Below are 21,071 nucleotides of genomic sequence, written 5' to 3'. Positions count from 1 at the left end.
TTTTCCCCTTCTGCAGCAGAAGATGGTGCAACTATATCCGAGCAAGGGTGAGGTTTTCAAAACATATTTCAAACTAAGGAAATGAAACCTTATGATAAACATCAGTAGGGAATAAAATGCGTTACATATTACAGGAGCAATTGGGCTAACATATTTCCTTTTTTAAAGGTTATCAGTTTTCCTATATCTTTTTTTAGTAGTTGGCCTAGTCCCAAGTGCCATGTTTGTAAACAGAAATGCTTGGACATTTATAACTCCAATGAAACTCAGGAAGTTCATTTGGTTGGCCTGGGCAGTGGGATACATGAGGAAATCCCATGAGCCTCGCCGGCCTCCGCACTGGTATGTATGCTTAGCATGCAAACTACACTACATAGCCAGAAAGATATGGACACCTTCAATTTAGTGGATTCTGCTATTTCAGCAACTTACGGCTAACAGGTGAATAAAATCGAGTGCACAGCCATGCAATCTCCATAGACAAACATTGGCAGTAGGATGGCCGTACTGATGAGCTAAGTGATTTTCGACGTGGCACTGTCATAGAAACTGAGTTCCTGACCTTTATGCCCTAGTCAACTGTAAGTGCTGTTATTGTCAAGTGGAAACCTCTAGGTGCAACAACCGCTCAGCCGCCAAGTAATAGGCCACACAAGTGCGTAAAACTTGTCTATCGCTGGTTGCAACACTCACTTGTTCCAAACCGCCTCAAGAAGCAACGTGAGCACCAGAGCTCTTCTTCAGGAGCCTAATGGAATGGGTTTGCAAGCCGAACAGCCACAAGCTTAAGAATATCCAGTCTAATGTACATCAGACAGTGATATGAGTACTAGCTCACTAAGAACTTCACTTTACACATTGAGTATAAATATAGCCATGTCTAATGATTTGTTTTGGGTGTGAGATTTTATCATTAAGAGTATGTTGGGGGACTAAAGCCATGTTTGTTCAGCATCGTCACAGCTTAGTTTACCGCTCTTTTTCCACTTCTATCACAGATGGGCAAAGAAAAGAAAGACGCCCGTCAACTTAGTCCCAAGGTATGTATTTACACGTTTGAGCGCTGCCAGGACACGTGCAGCCGCCCTGTCGTGTCCACCATTTTGTTATCTATCGGATACCGTTTGGTGTGAAGACGGACAGTATCTGTGGTAGACGAGGAAAAACAGCCCAGTCTGAAACGGTTTTCCCAGCTGAGGAATACCGGAGTGGTATTTCATCTTTTGCTGAGGAGCTTCTGTGGAGTTACCTCCTTCCTTTATAGATTTTTGAAATAATTTGACTCCTGCCTTTTCTTTATCCCCTCTTTCTTGCCGTGTCTGTGGCTCTGTTTTCTTTGTTGGGCATCTGTCAGGGTTGCCGTGGAGAAGCCGAAGGGTCCTAGCAGACGGAGCTCGCGGGCGGACAAGGAGGTGGACGAGGAGACCGTGGCAGACAGCATGCAGAGGAAGAGACCGGCCAGGCCTGGAGCTAGTGCCGCTACTAAAGGTACACACACACACACACTCAATCAGACACATACCATACAGATCAGAAACGCGTCCCACTGATTTAAGATGAAAACGCCCGTTCACATTTAAAGGTCTTGTAGCTAAATGTTGTTCCTTTGTCTTCAGAGACGGGTGCCAGCCCTACCCAGGCTAAGAGAAGGAAGTCTAAATGACCACAGAATAAAACCCTGTGGACTCAAATGTACATTCATTTTTCTCTGTCAATCATTTGATGAGCTACTGTTCTCCTGATTTATGAATTTAAGTATGTTTCCCCTTTCACATGTGGTCCTACTTTCATTCTTTCTAATTATGTTATAAAGGTGCAAAACACAACAAGCTCACATTACATCGGAATGTTATTTTGGCATATGTCTCTGCACTAGAAAGTTGAAATGCTGTTTTCACTACAACTATTGGAATAAACAAAAGACGCAGACATTATCCAGATGAGCTTATGTTGTAATTTGAGTTTGAGTGTTTTATATAATGTTATAACATGATAACATACTTCCATTTTGCATTGTAGTCAATGGCTTGTGACCACTAAGCAAAATTTGACAACCAATTTTCTCTGTATCGAAGGAATATATAAACTGTTTTTGGGGATCAACTACAAGCACATAAAGTGAAAATAAGGCCTCATGTAAAAATGGCTAAACTACCCCTGAATGGAGAAAATGTACAGATAACTGTTTGCAAATAATTTGTTGATGTTTTGTCCTGCTATCATGTGAGGTTGTAGCGAGTGTGCGTGCGTGTGTGCGTGCCCTTTAGTTTTTAGTTTTTTATGCTGGATTAATCATGTGAAGACTGATAAATGTGACTCAATTGTATAATTATGTTGTAAAACTGAATTAAATTTTCTACTACTTATTTGTCTTGTATTGAAGTGGTTTAATGTGTTGAATTTTTTTAAGTTGTACTGTTGACATTCTGGAGAGAAGTTAAAGAACTAGATTGGGATGCATGAATATGATTAAATTGTGGTTGCATTGCAGGCTTGCTATTGACCATATCATTCATAGTTCCTGTATTTCTAACTGGTTTCTATGTTTATTCTATGGTCTTACCAGAAACTGTGAACATGTTCTACTGAAGGGAGGAACCATGTAGGACTGTAGGCAACATTGTTTTTCATTATTTGTATGAATTTGAGCATGCGCAGTTGCCAAAAACTCGGACTTGTGCTCAGTGCGCATCGACTCCATTCCACAGTCTATCTAGACTACTCTGTCAACCTCATCCTCTTACCTTAGGCATCTGTCTTGTGTTTTTGCTTTACAATTAAGCAAATTAACAATGAGCGGAGATCATGGTCCAAGAGACTCTCAGGTAGTGTTATTATGCGTTTTGATATGAAGTAAATAGTTAATTGCATTATGTGACAATAGGTTTAGTTGACAAGATATTGATAAAATCACATTGTTTGCATGATTGCGATAGATGTCAGTTAGTTTAATAAGTTGTCAATGTGAAGACAACTTTTATTTAAAATGCTACTTACGATCGATTGGTTATGTGAATAATTGTTCATTATATTCCAATGTTGAAACTTGCCATTTTCATTCCTCCCGGGATATATGAATTAGAGAAACATTTTAAGAAAAAATATTCATATTTTTGTACATTTTGCAGGCCAATTCTGGGTCTCGAGCCAATGGTAAGTTGTCTTTGGATGTGGATAAATAGTGTATCATGGTTTTGCTTGTGTTCATCTCGGTACCTCTGTCTACTGTTACTCCTTAGCTGTTAGTTGAGGACAGAAATGGCGTCCCAGAGACTAAGTCCCTTCTCCTCCACTCTCTTGCAGCTATTGTTCCAAAAGAGGGCCTTTAAATTAGTCTTTCGACCAATAATATTTCGATCTGAGGATATATTCTGGTAGCGCTTTACACTGTGTTTCTCAAACAGGCTATTGCATACCCATCTTGTGGTGCAAACATTTATAATTTTGTAGCCGAAAGTGGTGACATTATGGTTGAGGACTTAGTCTCTGCGCCATTTTCTTTTTCTATATCTAGCAGACAGTGCGCCGAGCACTGATGGAACAGTTGGCCGTGATATGGAGGCTAGAGCTGGGCTCTTATCTGCCTCTCCCACCTATGGCTTGCAAAATCGCTGCAGACATTACTGCCACTACATTACCTTTGTCAAAATAGTTGCTCTATTTAAAATGCATGTTTTAAATATTGTTATAGATTGTTGCATTTGTTAGGCAACTTTGGACATGTTTTTTGGAAATCATACTGGAATTATGCCAACGTAATAATGCCCATTTCAACGAATAGGTTGGGGAATCGGGGCTCTTAAGTAACCTGCACACACCTTTTTACAGCTCAACATTTTATTGTTAAAATGTTTAAAGAGTCACGAGAATAGGATAATGATATGACAGTGATGAATTATTGTCTTATTGATTCACTACAAAGATGAATGGGCGCCACAAGGTGCACCTTGTTCAAGATCAAGACTGATAAGCCATACTCCCTGATAAGTCACTCCTAATTAGCAGTTGTCCCATATCACTCGGTGGAATAAAATAAAATTGCAATTTACTTCACTCAAAGAAAATGACCAGATTTCACTTATTGAGGTGTTATAGAAACTATGAATACTGAAAAAGGCAGCTTCCTATTCCCAATATAGTGCATTACCTCTGACCCAAATTATTTTTTGATTTGCATTAATGCACCTGGAATAGGATAGCCTTTCAATTTTAAGTCTAAAACTACATAGGAGGTTAGTAATAAAAATGATAGACTTGTTTAAATAACTGCCATGCAAATATATATCTGCAAAGTATATAAATAAATAAGGGTAGCCCTCCACTGATTTTCAAAATCCTGATGTGGTCCTCAAGCCAAAAAGTTTAGACACCTCTGTTTTACAGTAAATTATAAACTAAATGGTATATTTAAACAATAACTACATAGACATTCAAAATTCCAGCCTACTCATTTTGAACAACATTTGGCAGTTAAGGACTGTTATGGAGTGTCTGATTTAAAGTTTAATATTAAACACCCTAAAATGATGGGTGACCCTGCAGTCTGCATGTACATACACTCTGCGCTCGGTAGACCCTATAATGTTGGGTTACAGTCCTTATGAAGGCTACTAAATGAGTCTGTCCCTGAACTTCTCTTCCAGACACTCACAGGCACAAGGACAAGCACAAAGATAAAGAGCTCCGTCACAAAGAGCAAAAAAAAGATAAGGAGCGAGAGAAAGTCAAGCACAGCAATAGGTATGTTGCCTACACCTTCCTTTTACTCTCTCTGTCTTTTCCTCATCTCACTTTTTAAAGTGAATAATCCCATGGATCAAAGGCTTGCTATTGTCTTCTCAGTCCCGCTGAGAGTTTCTCAGATTACTTTTCATCTTGTCCTCTCTGGACACACAGTCCATTCTCATCACAGGTCTGGTGATAAATATACATATTTTATTCATGCTTCATATGTGGTTTTGGGACTAACCACAGGAATTATCTGCTTAAGTCTGTTGACTCTGGACTTATGTCTGTTGACTCTGGACTTAAGTCCCTGTTTTTGGTAACTGCACTGCAAAAAGTGATTCCTCAGAAATATGTATTAAAAAAACTGAGTAGTAAGAGAAAAATGCTTCAATCAAACAAAGAAAATCTACATAAGTTATAAAGTGTCATTCAGACACAATGACAAATCTGAATGAGCCTGATGTTCTTGTTTTCAGACTGTAAAAGTTGAAATGTCTTATTCCAAGAGTAAGACTATGAAGCTTGTTTTCAGAATTTTCAGTCTTGTTACAACCACATTGGAAGATTATTTGCTTGATTCAAAAACAAAATGTGGAAGATTTTTTTTTTCAGTGTCCCTGGAAATGTTCCATTAACCCTGAAAAAGAGTGAAGTTAACTTGAAATTTCAATAATCTGACGCTTTAGTCTAATTGTAACTGTTAGATGAAAACACTGTTTTGAAAATGGTGACATGGCAAAATAGTAGGATTTTAGTCTGTGTATAAAAATGGTTACAGAAATATCATGCTATTTAAGAATTTTTATAAGAATCGCTGGGATTTGAATAGTTAGTTGTACAAAGCCTTGAATTTAAAATCAGCCATTTAAAAATGCTACGTGTAATTTTCCTGCCTTGTTTGATGTGGGTTTGCCCAGGTTGTGTATTGTAGTCTTTATTTAGTATAAGAACTCTCTTTTACCAGAATCCTTTGTGTCTGTGTGTCTTTGTTTCATTTCACCCCTATCCAACAACCTTTCACCCCTGACCTCTCCTGTGTTGTCTCTCAGTGAACACAGGGAGCACTCAGATAAGAAGCACAGAGACAAGGACAAGGTGAAAAACTTTGATGGGAGTGGGGAGAGACACAGGGAGAAACAGGATAAGGATAAGAGGAGAGAGGAAAAGGTTTGTTTTCTGAAGATTAGATTTTTTTCTGGAATTGTGTTTTTTGTATTGAGCAGTGTGCTGAACTAGCAGTGGGATAGATTCATACCCATGCTGCAGCATTGTGTTTCCTAGAGATGGCAGCTTAAAACACTAGACCTCCCTACTTCTATCACAGGTCAAATCATCCCATGTTGAGAGCAAGCCCAAGAAAGACAAAGAGAACGGACACACGAGGTAAATGGACACAGAATAGACGGTTCTTTTTTCTTTGGAATTGAAACTATAAGCATTCATAAGTACTGTAACTCTTAACCTTAAGAATGGTTATAGATAGCGATATTTTGAATGTGTCCCACAGGGAGAGGCGGAGCAGTCCCAGCCCTTCTGCCTTTAAAAGCGAACCAGCGGAAGACAACGGCTACCCCTCTCCCAAACATAACAAGACTTTAAAGAGAGAGCGAGTTGAGGAGGAGTGAGTGAGCACAACATTCTAATGCCTCTTACTAAGTCTTGTTCTAATAGGGCACGGTTCAGCAGCAAACAGGAAGTCTCTCCCTGCAGCGGGCAGAGCATTGGCTCTTTCCATGTCTGTAGTGCCAATCAGGAAGACCAACACACAGGAAATTGATACAGAAATGTATTAAGATTTATAGATTTCAAATGTTTTACTGACTTTGTTATGATATGTCCACCTTATGAATTGTTCCTGACTGCAGTTTTGAAGAAAATAATCAAATAAAACCAAGACCCTTTTTGAACATGCTTAAAACCTATGATGGTTGTATATTGTTCAGATTTGAGTACAAGCCCAAAAAAATCAAGACCGAGAATGGAAAAAAGCTGAAGAAGAGAAAACAGGAATATGAAGATGAAGAAGAGGTGAGTTGAAGTTCTCTGCTGAGGTTGGATAGCCTCTTTGCTTCCCTTGTTGATACCATGTATTTAATTTGTCTCGGTCAGGACATAAAACCTAAGAAGACAAAAGACAAGAAAGCTGGAGCGGAATCCAAGAAAGTCAAGAAGGAACCAGAAGAGAAATGGAAATGGTGAGATGTTTGTGAGGATTGGTTGACTCCTGCAGATCATCACAGTTCTGTCCTTGAGCAAGACAGGTAACCCTAATTGCTCTTGTGAGTAGCTCTAAATAATTGCATCTGCTAAATGACTGAAATGTCAATGTAAATGAACTCCTTCGATTCTTGTGGGTACCATAAAAAAACGACAATCATGCATGGTTTCTACTTTGAATTAGTCATTTATTTCATAAACATGTCGTCATCCATCTTGTTTCGGGGTGTAGGTGGGAGGAGGAGAGGGCCACTGACGGCTCCAAATGGAGGTTTCTGGAACACAAGGGACCTGTTCTTGCTCCTCCATATGAACCACTTCCTGGCCATGTCAGATTTTTTTACGATGGTGAGTTATGTTAAAAAGTTATGGCCTATTTACAGTGCTTGACTTGGGCCGGTCTGGTACCTTCAACCCAACGTTCCGGTACTTCTAATTTTAGCAAACACCGTTCCGGTTCCTTGTTGCACAACTCCCTTTGTACTACTCTGACACTGCCTTGCAAAGTCTGATAATGGAAGTTTTCAGTTGTTACAGGTACGTGTCTACCTCAGGAACCTCACTTCTGCTATCCCTGTATTTCAATTGCACATGCACCTTGCACATTCAATTTGCCTCTTTGCACATTTAGAATTACCATTGTACGTGCATTTTAACAGTTGTTACATATTAATTACCTCAGGGACCTCATTGCTGCCACAAAACTATTTTTCCACTTAACATAAACTATACTTAATACTTGGACATTTTCTTCCCTCACCTATTTGCCTTAATTGCCCATTTAGTATTGCCATTTGTGCTGCATTTGCCTTCATTACACATCTATACATTCCACTTGTAATATACATTTACTTAACATATGTAAATACTTCTGTCCCTCTTCTACTTGCACTTCTGGTTAGATGCTAACTGCATTTCGTTTTACTGAACAAGCCTTATTTACACATACATTTTGATGAACATAGTCTAATGTTTGATTTGGCAGTTCCTGCACTTATTCTAGCCGAGGTCAAGCACTGCCTATTTATATCTACTTCTGTGTTTCTTACTCTTTCCCTTTCTCTTACTCTGTTTTCTCCTCTTCATTTCCCCTTTCTTTCTTCTTTATTCTCTCTCTCTCTTTTTCCTCACTTCCCCTTGTTCTCTCCGTCTTCTTCTCGTTCTCTCTTTCCCTGTTTCTCTCCCTTTCTCTTAGGTAAGCCCATGAAGCTCAGTGCTGCAGCAGAGGAGGTTGCTACTTTCTTCGCCAAGATGCTGGACCATGAGTATACCACCAAGGACATCTTCAGGAAGAACTTCTACAAAGACTGGAGAAAGGTACCGCCTCTCTTCATCCGGTGGAATTTTCCCATTTTTTTTTAAAATAAATAATAATCTGTTCTGTCCTTTAACCCCAGGAAATGACATCAGAGGAGAAATCAAAGATCACGGATTTAACCAAGTGTAACTTCACCGAGATGAGTGAGTACTTCAAAGCTCAATCAGAGGCCCGGAAACAGATGTCCAAAGAGGAGAAACTGGTGAGGCCTGAGAAAGTACACGTGTACATACTTTCAGTTGTGCTCAAAAGTGGGATTGCATACACTTGGAGAATTGGTAATTTATGTACCATTTGTAAAGAAAACATGAGTGAGCAGGCAAAACACGGCTTTTATTTCTTATGGGATTCACATTCAATTGTAGGTCATAACAGAATGGCACAATCACAAAACATGGCAACAAGGGAAAAAAATTAACTGACCCCTGTTCAAAAGTCTGCATATCCTTAGTTATTAATACTGTGTATTGCTCCATTTAGCATCAATGACAGCGTGCAGTCGTTTGTGATAATTGTCTATGAGGCCACAAATTCTTGCAGGTGGTATAGCTGCCCATTCGTCCTGGCAAAATGCCTCCAGGTCATGCAAAGTCTATGGTCGCCTTGCATGAACCGCACGTTTCAGATTTCCCCAGAGTGGCTCCATGATATTAAGGTCAGGAGACTGTGATGGCCACTCCAGAACCTTCACCTTTTTCTGCTGTAACCACTGGAGGGCTCAACTTGGTCTTGTGCTTACGGTCATTGTCGTGCTGGAAAGTCCAAGAGTGTCCCATGCGCAGCTTTCGTGCAGAAGAATGCAAATTGTCTTCCAGTATTTTCTGATAACATGTTGCATTTGCCATACATTTTCACAAGTTTCCCCATGCCTTTAGAGCTCACACACCCCCAAAACATCTGTCAGCCACCACCATGCTTCACAGTTGGGATGGTATTCTCTTCACTATAGGCCTTGTTGACCCCTCTGGTTGTGACCATAGAGCTCTATTTTGGTCTCGTAACTCCAAATTACAGTGTGCCAGAAGCTGTGAGGCGTGGCAAGGTGTTGTCGGGCATATTGTAACTAGGCTTTTTTGTGGCATTGGCGCAGTCTTTCTAGCAACTTGACCATGCTGCTAATTTTTGTTCAAGTATCATCGTATTGTGCTCCTTTAAATAATCACACCGTCTTTTTCCAGAGCAGCCTGTATTTCTCCTGAGTTTTACCTGTGGGTTTTTCTTTGTATCCCGAGCAATTCTTCTGGCAGTTGTGGCTGAAATATTTCTTGGTCTACCTGACCTTGACTTGGTATCAAGAGATCCCAGAATTTTCCACTTCTTAATAATTGATTAAACAGTACTGACTGGCATTGGCAAGGTTTTTTATATGCTTTTTTATCTTTATAAAGTTCCATTACCTGTTATGCAGATCTTTTGACCATTCTTTTCTGCTCCCCATGGCTCAGTATCTAGCCTGCTCAGTGCATCCATGTGAGAGCTAACAAACTCACTGACTTTTTATACACAGACACTCATTGCACTTTAAAACGCCACATGTGTGGGAAATTCACCTTTAATTGCCATTTTCACCTGTGTGTGTCACCTTGCGTGTCGGTATCAAGGCCAAACATTCAAGGGTATATCAGCTTTTGATCAGGGACATTTGGGTGATTTCTGTTATCATTATGATTTAAAAAGGAGCCAAAAAACTATGATAATAAATGGTTTCATATGTTCACTATCCTTAAATAAACATTTGTTTGCATGAGCAGTCATATTTTCAAAATCAATAACAAAAGTTCAAAATTTTTGCCAGGGGATACAAACTTATGAGCACAACTGTACACATGTATCACACTAATATATACAACACCATTCGAGTTTGAACATACCTACTCATTCTAGGGTATTTCTTTATTTTTAAACAATCCAAATACATTTATATTTGAGATTCTTCAATGTAGCCACTGTTTTCCTTGATGACAGCTTTGCACACTCTTGGCATTCTCACAGCCAGCTTCATGAGGTAGTGACCTGGAATGCTTTTCCAACAGTCTTGAATGAGTTCCCACATATACTAAGCAACTGTTGGCTGCTTTTCTTACACCCTGCAGTCCAACTAATCCCTAACAATCTCCACTGGGATGAGGTCGGTGATTGTGGAGGTCGTGTCTGCAGCACCATGACTCTCCATAGTCAGGTAGCTCTTACACAGCCTAGAGGTGTGTTTTGTGTCATTTTCCTGTTGAAAAACAAACGATAGCCCCATTAAGCGAACCAGATGGGATGGTGTATCACTGCAGAATGCTTTTGTAGCCATGCTGGTTGAGTGTGCCTTGAATTCTAAATAAATCACAGACAGTGTCACCAGCAAAGCAACCCCACACCATCACACCTCATCCATGCTTCATGGTGGGAACCATACATGTGGAGATTGTATGTTCACCCACTCAGCGTCTCACTGCGATTGTAACCTCAAACCAAAAGACCTTCATGTCTTCAATTTATGATGGACTGACATTTCCTTTTGCTTATTTGAGATGCCTACAACAGTACAGAGATATTTATGGTCATCTGTATACCCACACTGCCGTGTCACCTTCAGTATACCCACCTTAACGTATTAAGAAAGAAAGAAAGACATTCCACAAATTCACTTTTAATAAGGCACACCTTAATAAAAATGCATTCCAGGTGACTACCCTAGGAAGCTGTTTGAGAGTATGCAAAGAGTGTGCAAAGCAGTCATCAGGGCAAAGGGTCGCTACTTTGTACAAATCTAAAATATAAATGTAACAACTTTTCTTCATATGATTCCATTTGTGTTATTTCACAGTTTTGATGTATTCAGTGTTATTCTATAATGTGAAAAATAATAACAAATGATGAGAAACCCTTGAATGACTTACTGTTTGTATTTAAACAATAAGGCAAAAGGTGGTGTGGTATATGGCAAACAGCTAAGATCTGTCCTTAGGCACATTAGTCGTGGTATATTGGTAAAATACGGTGATGTCATACCTGTGGTATTTGCCAATCAGCATTCAGGATTCAAACCACCTGATTTATAAATACACATATAACATAAACCCACATGCTCCAATGGTAATCCAATGTTTTCCAGAAAATCAGAGAGGAGAATGAGCGTATCCTCCAGGAGTATGGCTTTTGTGTGATGGACAACCACAAGGAGCGAATTGGAAATTTCCGCATCGAGCCTCCCGGCCTGTTTAGGGGTCGGGGTGACCACCCAAAGATGGGCATGCTGAAACGTCGCATCCGCCCGGAAGACATAATCATCAACTGCAGCAAGTGAGTTTCCCCATCTCTTTGGTTATCATCATCATTATTACCATTGATTCATCACGTATACACCATTATTGGTAGAGGGAAGGCTCGCTGTTGAAAAGAATGGAAAATAATGGAATGATGGAATGTAGTTTTGTCAAAGATTGTATTAATCTGCATTAACCAGGTTGGTCTCATTCTTTAATCCTCCACCTCCTGTTCATTGAGCTTCCTCTCCCTGTGGGGTGTGGAAATGGTGACGTGATGCTTCTGAATTATGCATCCGTGGGCTATCTGGCTCCCTGTACTGTGGTTTTGTGTTCCTACCACAAGGTGTCTCAGTATACCACTACGCATTTTAGTGGTCAGCTCTTGCGGGTGAACCCGTCTGTCATGGACGACCCTCACAACTTCACTGCAAAAGAGCTGTTGTAGGTTCTTGGTTGGAAACCACCACTAGTCAAGTTGTGCCGTGGCTTGATATTGGCTTTGTGTTCTGCTGAGAGAAAAGGTTATTGTGTTTGATGTATATTTCTGACACCACACATTTTTCCATTGCAAGTGAAGTCCTAATATCTGTGTGTGTTTGTTTCTGTCTTCCACCCCTCTCCTTATATTGTATCCTCCCACTGTACACCAAATTCTTTTGTTCCTTTCCCTCCCCTGCATGCGGTACCCCCTCCCCTTCAAATCGCCCCCTGCATCCCCTGCATCACTGCTTTGTTGTGATTGCTGCTGATATTTTTAGCCGGGGGGGTGTATGTCTTTGCTTGTTGTACTGTCCTGATTCTTCTGGCACGTGTGTGTGTGTTTGCTTGGGTTTGTTTGTCTTTGTGTGTGTGATGGTCCTGACCATGTGGTTGTTTATGTCCACACACACGCAGTCTATCAAAGGTCGTCTTCCTGTCCCTGTAGCCCTAGGCTCAGTTGTCTGTGTGTGTGTGTGTGTGTGTGTGTGTGTGTGTGCGCGTGCGTATCGTTGCTAGTCCAGTTCAGTGGTGAAAACAATAAAAGTACAAGCTGGCCTCTGATTCTCTCTCCAAAGAACCCCCCCCCCCCACCCGGTCTGTGTGGCATTGTTTGGTTGTGATTTGTTTGCCATGGAAGAGCCAGAGCCATCAGAGTAAGAGTTTTGATCAGCCATAACAATGACTTTTCTAAAAATAAATTAGCTCTGTGTTTGAAAACAAAGATGGAGAAGAAGCTATGATGGACACATGCTGGAGTTTTGTTGCAGGTATAGCAAAGACAATACTGCGATAGCTAAGATATTCTTACTTTATAATAAAGAACCTATGTCGGGATTAATTCCTTGGTGTCCCATGAACACAGAATGAGTAAAATTGCAGGAATTGAACTATAAAACAATTTATTGTGTTTTCTTATAAAAACTGGTTTGTGAACAGTGTCAAACATTTGGGTCACAGTTGTCACCTAGGAATTGTGTTTGGCCAGACCTCTGAAACAATGAAATCATTGTTAATAAATACTGTAACTTAGGCCCTTCAACCCAATGTAGAATCTTTCTCTCTCTGTACTATTTCATCTTTCCCCCTAAGGGACTCCAAGCATCCCAAACCGCCCCAGGGCACGCGCTGGAAGGAAGTTCGTCATGACAACAAGGTCACATGGCTGGTGTCGTGGACTGAGAACATCCAGGGTTCTATCAAGTACATCATGCTCAACCCCAGCTCCAGAATCAAGGTACTAAAAACCTTAAATAGACGCTTCGTTCACATCTATCCGAAATGTCATTTTAGCTCAAAAGTCCCAACTTGTAAACCTGTCTTGCTAACCATTGATTTAATAAGAGTGACACACTATCCTGTCTGTGTGTAGGGGGAGAAGGACTGGCAGAAGTATGAGACGGCACGAAGGCTGAAGAAATGTGTGGATCGCTTGAGGGCCCAGTACCGAGACGACTGGAAGTCTAAAGAGATGAGGATCCGACAGAGGGCCGTGGCTCTCTACTTCATAGACAAGGTAAAGGGTAAAAACTAAACCTCTTGTCTGGGTGTGACTGGATAGGTGAAAGAAAGGTTACTGAGCTTCCACCAATGCAACACTTTTATACGTTCATGAATACTCGAAACACCACTTCTCTCCTCTGGTGTGTCCCGTAGCTGGCCCTGAGGGCAGGGAACGAGAAGGAGGAGGGGGAGACGGCTGACACTGTCGGCTGTTGCTCTCTCAGGGTGGAACACATCAAGCTGTACCCCAAAATGGACGACCAGGAGTACGTGGTGGAGTTTGACTTCCTGGGGAAGGACTCCATCAGATACTACAACAAGATGCCTGTGGAGAAACGGGTGAGGAGGGGGGAGGGGAGGAGGGATATGGATGGCCATAGTGTGTGAACGAGGAGGGGGAGTAGGGAAGGGCAAGTGGAAAGAGGAGAGTTCCACAAGTCTGAATACTTCTGGCTCTCTATCTTTTGCTAAATTCTTCAGTCTGACACTACATTGTGGAAGTTGTGGGTTGGACGAAATTATGTTGACAGTAATCGGATCAAATTTAATCAATCAGAATCCAATGTTTGCGTTGTAGTTATCATCTGAGCGGGAGTCAGTTCCAGACTTCGGGTGATTAAATGTTTGGCTTGAAAAATGATTTTGGGTAGCCAGACAAGGGGGAGAGTAAAGGAGAAGCGGGACAGCTGGAGTAGAGGGGAGGAGGAGAGAAATTGAAGGAGGGAAGAGGATATTGATTAAGAGACAACTTTGTCACACCAACGTGTTTCATCTGTATTGTTGTTTCAGGTCCAGCTTGTTGAGCCTGTTGATATATTTGTATCATTTAAGGCGCAAGCATCACAAGCTAGTAATTGTATCATTAACTTTGCCTGTGAGAGTGATTAGCACAGGCAACTCTGATTAGGCTTAGCTATAGTGCCTTCCGTTTATAATTGATTATAGTCATTGTTTGCCAACATTCTACACACAATATCCCATAATGAAAAACAAAAATTATTTGGAAACACAGGCCATTTTATTGAAGAACAAAATTTGAAATAGCTAATTTTCATAAGTATTCAGACCCTTCAATCAGTACAGTGTAGAAGCATCTTTCTCAGCGATCACAGCTTTGAGTCTTTTTGGGTGATTTTTCTATAACCTTCCCCAGACCTGGGCCTTTACACAGTCCTATCTCAGAGGTCTACAAAGAGTTCCTTTGACTTCATGGCTTTTACTTTGACAAGAGACAGAATACTTATGTACTTATGAAATATTTCTGTCTTAAATGTTCAATAAATTGGCACTTACAGCTCCGGAAAAAATTAAGATACCACTGCACCTTTTTCTTTCCTTTCCAAAAAAAGTTGAAAAAGAAAGTTTTGGGTGAAGAACAGAAGCGTTCAATTTGCAGTGGTGCCTTAATTTCAACCGTTCTGTTCCACACTCAAAACTTTCCTTTTCAACTTTTTTGGAAAGGAAAGAACAGAGTGCAGTGGTCTCTTAAATTTTTCCAGAGCTATATTTCTAAAAAATATTTTTTGGTGTTCCATTATGGGGTTTTGTGTGTTGACTGATGGAAAAAACAGTATTTAATCAATTATGAATGTATCTTTAACATAGCCGAATGTGGAGAAAGTGGAGGGGTCTGAATGAATTCCAGGGCCACTGTGTAACAGAGTGTGGCTTTGTGGTCATGGTTGCACATTCACAATGCAGAAAACAGCTATATCTCTAGCTCACACCATTCAAAACTAAAGACCTATTTTATCAGAGAAAAAAACAGCTGCAGATTTGCAAGACTCTTAAAGGGGTACACACAAATGATTTATTACGAACAATGCACATTTTTTTTTTTTTTTTAATATACCCTACACAATCCAAAAATTTATTGTCACAACTAATTGATCATTTTCTAAAATGGATCGGAAGAGACTGGAGGTCTTTGCCTCTTTCTAAATCAATAGATCAGATGTAGGTAGGTTTGTAAGTCACATGTGTGTGTGTGTGTGTGTGTGAGACACACGGCTTAGAGGATGTTTGTATAGACAGGTGATCCAGGCCGTGAAGGCCTTTCCGTTAGTTCTGCTTCTTGGGAAGGTCTGTTTCCTGCCATTACTTGCACTCACAAACACACACACATGTACACACACACGGGCACATGAACACAAACACAACCTGGACAATGACACCTGCCCTCGTCATATTGAACAGGAAGGAAACAACATAGAATCAAATATTACAACTAAAAGATTGACTAGAATACCAGATAACTGCCTGAAGTTATTTATCTAGCCCTAATACAAACACAAATATGAATGCACCATGCATTCCATGGATTTCATATCACTGGGAACATGGCTTGACATACCTTCGATCCGGAGCATCCCAAACATGCTCATTGGTTGACATGTCTAGTGATTACACAGGCCATGGAAGGACTGGCTCATTTTCAGCTTCCAGGAATTGTGTACCGATCCTTGCAACAGAGGGCCATGCATTTATCATACTGAAACATAAGGTGATGGCAGTGAAAGAAGCCGGATATTGAGGTCCTGGGCTGCTGTGGATACACCTGGCCCGTGGTTGAGGGGCCAGTTGGATGCATTGCCAAATTCTTCTATAACTGAGTTGGCCGCAGCATATGCAGGAGAAATTGACATTAGGTTATTTGGGACAGTTCTGGTGGACATTCCTGCAGTCAGCTGGCCCAATGCCTGCTCCCTCTACATTTGAGATGAAGCCCCGGAAAGAATTAAGAGACCACTGCACCTTTTTCTTTCCTTTCCAAAAAAGTTGAAAAGGAACGTTTTGATTGAGGAACAGAAGCGTTCAGTTTGCTGTTGTCTCTTAATTTTAACCCTGCTGTTTCTCACTCAAAACCTTCTTTTTGACTTTTTTGGAAAGGAAAGAAGAAGGTGCAGCGGTCTCTTCATTTGTTCCGGAGCTGTATCTTTGGCGTTGTGTTGTGTGACAAAGCTGAATGTTTCATAGTGGCTCTGCGTTGTCCCCACTGGAAGGATCTTTTATTTCAGCTTCGTAAAACACTGACAGTTTACGTGTTGCATTTATATTTATTTTCTTCTAGGTGTTTTTAATGAATATGACATGTACTGTAGCTAGACTCCATTTTAAAGGAATGTTTCTGTTATTTGTTAGGTATTTAAGAACCTGCAGCTGTTCCTGGAGAACAAACAGCCAGAAGACGACCTCTTTGATCGACTCAATGTAAGAGACTGTTTATAGGGTGGTATGGGATATATGCCTCGTATATCACAGCTAAGTGCTGGGTCCAGGCATTGACTACCACAGCTCATAGCCGTGGTACAGTTTATTGGCCATATATCAGTGGGTCTTAATGTCACTGTTTCAGACGAGCTCTCCCTCCCCACCACTCCTCCAAACATTTTCATTGAGGTAATTACTGTTGCTCTGACTCCCAGAGCAACAGTAGTGACTGCATACATTTTCCGTACTGCCCCCCCCCCCAACTACTCCTCGCTCTGTGTTCATATCTCTCCTCCTCTCCATCCCTTTTCTCCAGACCTCCATTCTGAACAAGCACCTCCAGGAGCTGATGGACGGCCTGACGGCCAAAGTGTTCCGTACCTACAATGCCTCCATCACTCTGCAGCAGCAGCTCAAGGAGCTCACCAGTCGTGAGTGACAGCACTCCGCAGCCTATTACGCACACAGCTCCTATGGGTGACAAGTCTGTTAGCCAATCAGGGATGACAATGTCACCCCAGTGTCGGTGGGATAGCCTGCGTTAGTAACGATCACATTAACAGCAGCGAGCACAGTTGTTCCTTCGAAAGCATTAAAAATGCCATCTGTGTCCATCCATAGCGGAGGAGAGCATTCCTGCTAAGATCCTGTCATACAACCGAGCCAACCGGGCCGTGGCGATACTGTGTAACCACCAGAGAGCACCGCCCAAGACCTTTGAGAAGTCCATGCAGAACCTCCAGACCAAGGTACCAGCGAACCAGCTGTGCGTGTGTCTGTGTGCTTGGATGCACTGATTTGTGTGTGTCCGTACATTTGCGTGCATCCGTGTGTGTTTAATGTTCTCAGATAGATGAGAAGCAGAAACAGCTGTCGACAGCCAGGAAACAGCTGAAGGGGGCGAAGACAGAGCACAAGGCCTCACACGGTGACGGGAGCAAAAAGTGAGTTCTGTACCTTTCCCAGATTGGGGGCCTGTTCCCAGGTGGTTTCCACTACTGTAGATGGGATGCTAGCAATGTTGGAATTCACTTCCCAAAGCACTACGGGTTAGATTCATGTGTGCAGAAGATTAGGAATTTCAACAAATGCTTTTTGGAGAATAGGGTTAAAACGTTAGGAAAAAGGTTAGCTGAAGTGTTAAAATGTTATCTAGCCCATCCCTACCCCCTATGCCCTGTATGTAGTGTTATTTGAAGATTCATATATTTTTTTCAATTATCCATGTTGTATGTACTATGTTTTAGTTTTTGGTCATTTTTTGTAAGCAAATGCATTTTGCCAGGTTGTCACTGAAACTGGTTCTCAACTGACTGGTTAAATAATCAGATATATCAAATTAAAGCTTGTCTGCAGAGAGGGTGTTTCCATTTATCGTTTCAAATAATGTTTATTGAACACAAACGGACAGGCACTAAAGGAATTTCAATAAAAAAGATACAGGTATCGACTCATTTCAAACCCCAATCAAATCACCGAACAGGCGTCCTGTCAACCGTTACGTTGTCTGGTGCCTTTAGGATGGTGGAGGTGAAGCGAAAGGCGGTACAGAGGCTGGAGGAACAGCTGATGAATCTGCAGATGCAGGCCACGGACCGGGAGGAGAACAAGCAGATTGCCCTGGGAACCTCTAAACTCAACTACCTGGACCCACGCATCTCTGTTGCATGGTAACACTGATAAACACAGAGTTACATTCAACTACTATGTCACACAGACGCCACATAACAGTTGTAATGTAATTCAGTGCTAAGTGGGCCTGCTGTTACTTTGCACAACAAAGCTGCTATTAAAGTAATTGCGTAAGAAAGCATCAGTGAACGCTAAGCTAACGTGATGTTTTCATAGGTGGCGTGGGGAGGAGGGGGGGTCTCGGGTAGGGGATTTTGGGCGGGGGGGTCACTAGTGGTCAAACGTAGTGAAGGAAGGCAGGAAATGCTTGTGCATTGTGGGAAAGGTTCAGCTGAGTGAGGGCGACGGGAGAGAGAGAGAGAAAGAAAAAACGGTTAAAAAGGAAAAGTGTGCGGGCGCAAGGAACAATAGGGTTTGTATGTGGGACCATCCCCTCACAGTGCTGCTTCCTCAAGAGGCAACGGACCCAGCCAAATGCCTCACTGCTTCTGTATGAATGGAGGGATAGGCAGTACAAGAAACAGGGCCCTCCACCCAGATATCCTTGATATTGTATGTGTTTTCAGTGATGAGGACAAAACATTCATGAGAAAAAACACAAGTATTTTTGTGCAGCCTTCTTCCGAGGGTTGAGAATGGCCTCATTTTGAAAGGATAGTTTTCCTTAACCTGTATGCAGTCTCACCCCCATTGCTAACTTCTGAACAAGTATCACGCAAATCCCTTTCAAGTCATCGCTCCAATATCAGCCTTTTTCATACACTGCGTCTTAATCACCAAGAAGTACCGAAAACCTTCTAGTGAGTGAATTGAACCTTATCCAAGAAAAATGCTAATATCGGTACTGTGACTATGATGGAATTTTCACCACAAATGTGTTATGACACTCCAGGCAAAGTTATCCAAAAGAGGAGATGACATACCTTGTTCATAGACTGCGTACAGGGTAAAGAAAACCCATGTCACTTGTGTGATTTGGTTAAACTATCCCTTATTTGTTCTTACTCCTAACACCCTGTCTTGTTTCCAGGGTTAAGAAATGGGATGTTCCCATTGAGAAGATATACAACAAAACACAAAGGGAGAAGTTTGCCTGGGCCATCGACATGGCTGAAGAAGACTACGAGTTTTAGAATCCGACACGATAGTTTTAACCCTGTTCTGTTCTCTGTTTCAGTTGAAATCTGTGTAGTCCATGTGATTGATTCCACCGTGTGAAATAAGGATAGTTCTTAGCGATTGACCAAAGTCCTGTTAGAAGCATGCGCCGTGTCCTTCCTTACTCCTTTGAAATAAGCTCAGATCTTATGGATTGGATCGTTGAAGAATCTTTGCTTTTACTTATTCAGTCACACTCACGAACAATGTGATGTGGAACAAAGGAGTGTATTTTCCAAGTATTTGCACCATGCTGGGTTTCGACAGTGCCAAGTATTCAAGTGTGTTTGACCAAAACCAATTGACTGGACCTTTCAACTTTATCATCTTCTGAGATCCTCAGCTAAAGCACTATAGAACACAGCTTTTCTATTGGTTCACACTGCAAAATCTTAGCCATCAGATTTATGGAGAAATTCTATATTTTGATAGAAATAGTAATTAATTAAATGAAGAATTCCCTAAAGTGTGGCACTTTTATGCCTTGTGAGAAGGTCAATGGACAGAACAGTGGTATGTGTGTGTGTGTTATTTAAAAGATTCATGAACTTTGAATTCTGTATGAAGGAACTGGAGTGAGAAGAGGATAATGTTTATGGTGAATGATGAGGAGTATGATCAATAGTTAACAACCTAGCACTATGACGCCTGTATAATTCTAGCACAGAGAATGTGAATTTGACTGTTTTGTATTAGTTTATTTGATTTTGTTGTTTATTTCAGGGATGTATATTTTTTGTTGGATTTCATTACATACTGGTACGCTGTTCAGTGTTTTTTTAAATATATATCCTATGTGTTGTCACCCAGCCTCCCACTCCTGTAGATAGCTATGACTTTTATTATTTTGTCTTTTTACTACTTTTGCTGAATAAAAAGCATTATGTATGTTACTTGAAGAAATGTCTGTAATAATGTACTGTTCTGGCTCCTGTTTTGTGTAGGTACAAATGACTGCTTGTTCTTTAAAAAAGAGAAATGTGTGAGGGATATGGATTTTGCCAAAAATAAAAGCTGTTAGATACAAATCTATCAACAATTTAATATAATGGGTTGCTCTTTTGTACTGTTGTCTGTTTTTACTGTGAATTAGCATTACACAGTGTTATAACGTAATGTCAAAAAGGAAGTACACCCCCTGAAAATATGTTTATGGATTACATATTCCAACACAGATTTTTTTGCTAAATTCCAACCACATAAAAAGACCTATCCGAGGCACTCAGAAGAATGAATATTGATGCCCATGATTCTGGGAGGGGTAAAAAAAAAAGCTATTTCCAAGCTATTCTAAGTACATTATTCCACTTTCTGATGAATCAACAATAAATGGAAAAAAGTCCAAACCATTGGCAATCCCACCAAATTTAGCCCAAGAGCTGACGGAAAGATTCTCATAGAAGTCTCTAGGAACCCCAGGGTTACATAAATGGATCTACAGGCCTCTTGCCACAATCAATGCCAAAGTGCATGTGTCAACTTTCAGAAAGAGACTGTGCATACTCAGCCAACATTGAAGGTCATGAAGGAAGACATCTGTCTTCAACTGTCGTTTGCCTGGGTAACGACCA

At 41.0% G+C, this 21,071-nt stretch overlaps 2 protein-coding genes across 2 annotated transcripts in view; both read left to right on the top strand.

Annotated features, from left to right (window-relative positions):
• ncoa6 (nuclear receptor coactivator 6) overlaps positions 1-2,366 on the top strand; it is a 40,009-nt gene extending 37,643 nt beyond the window's left edge. The window contains exons 18-21 of the mRNA XM_034295827.1: positions 17-47; positions 999-1,040; positions 1,355-1,488; positions 1,617-2,366. Of these exons, the coding sequence (XP_034151718.1) occupies positions 17-47; positions 999-1,040; positions 1,355-1,488; positions 1,617-1,663 (254 nt within the window). The 3' untranslated portion in view covers positions 1,664-2,366. The remainder of the gene's footprint in view (positions 1-16; positions 48-998; positions 1,041-1,354; positions 1,489-1,616) is intronic.
• A 326-nt stretch (positions 2,367-2,692) lies between these two features.
• On the top strand, positions 2,693-20,544 carry top1 (DNA topoisomerase I). The gene is made up of 21 exons (XM_034296108.1): positions 2,693-2,825; positions 3,129-3,153; positions 4,644-4,740; positions 5,778-5,895; positions 6,053-6,111; positions 6,236-6,349; positions 6,672-6,756; positions 6,838-6,923; positions 7,178-7,293; positions 8,141-8,262; positions 8,343-8,465; positions 11,367-11,554; positions 13,090-13,234; positions 13,370-13,513; positions 13,654-13,839; positions 16,642-16,710; positions 17,027-17,141; positions 17,332-17,459; positions 17,560-17,654; positions 18,231-18,380; positions 19,373-20,544. The coding sequence occupies exons 1-21, from the start codon at positions 2,793-2,795 to the stop codon at positions 19,473-19,475; spliced, it is 2,301 nt and encodes a 766-aa protein (XP_034151999.1). The 5' UTR covers positions 2,693-2,792; the 3' UTR covers positions 19,476-20,544.
• Positions 20,545-21,071: the final 527 nt, after the last annotated feature.

Source organism: Esox lucius, chromosome 12 (assembly GCF_011004845.1).
Source record: "Esox lucius isolate fEsoLuc1 chromosome 12, fEsoLuc1.pri, whole genome shotgun sequence".
Classification (NCBI taxonomy): domain Eukaryota; kingdom Metazoa; phylum Chordata; class Actinopteri; order Esociformes; family Esocidae; genus Esox; species Esox lucius.
This window is presented reverse-complemented; position numbering and strand designations above follow the sequence as displayed.

Bases quoted from the DNA above. Each gene is read 5' to 3' on its own strand.
- top1 (XM_034296108.1), top strand. From the start codon at position 2,793: ATGAGCGGAGATCATGGTCCAAGAGACTCTCAG. The intron at 6,112-6,235 runs GTAAATGGACAC...TGTGTCCCACAG, and splicing joins AAAGAGAACGGACACACGAG to GGAGAGGCGGAGCAGTCCCA. The intron at 6,350-6,671 runs GTGAGTGAGCAC...TATATTGTTCAG, and splicing joins AGAGAGCGAGTTGAGGAGGA to ATTTGAGTACAAGCCCAAAA.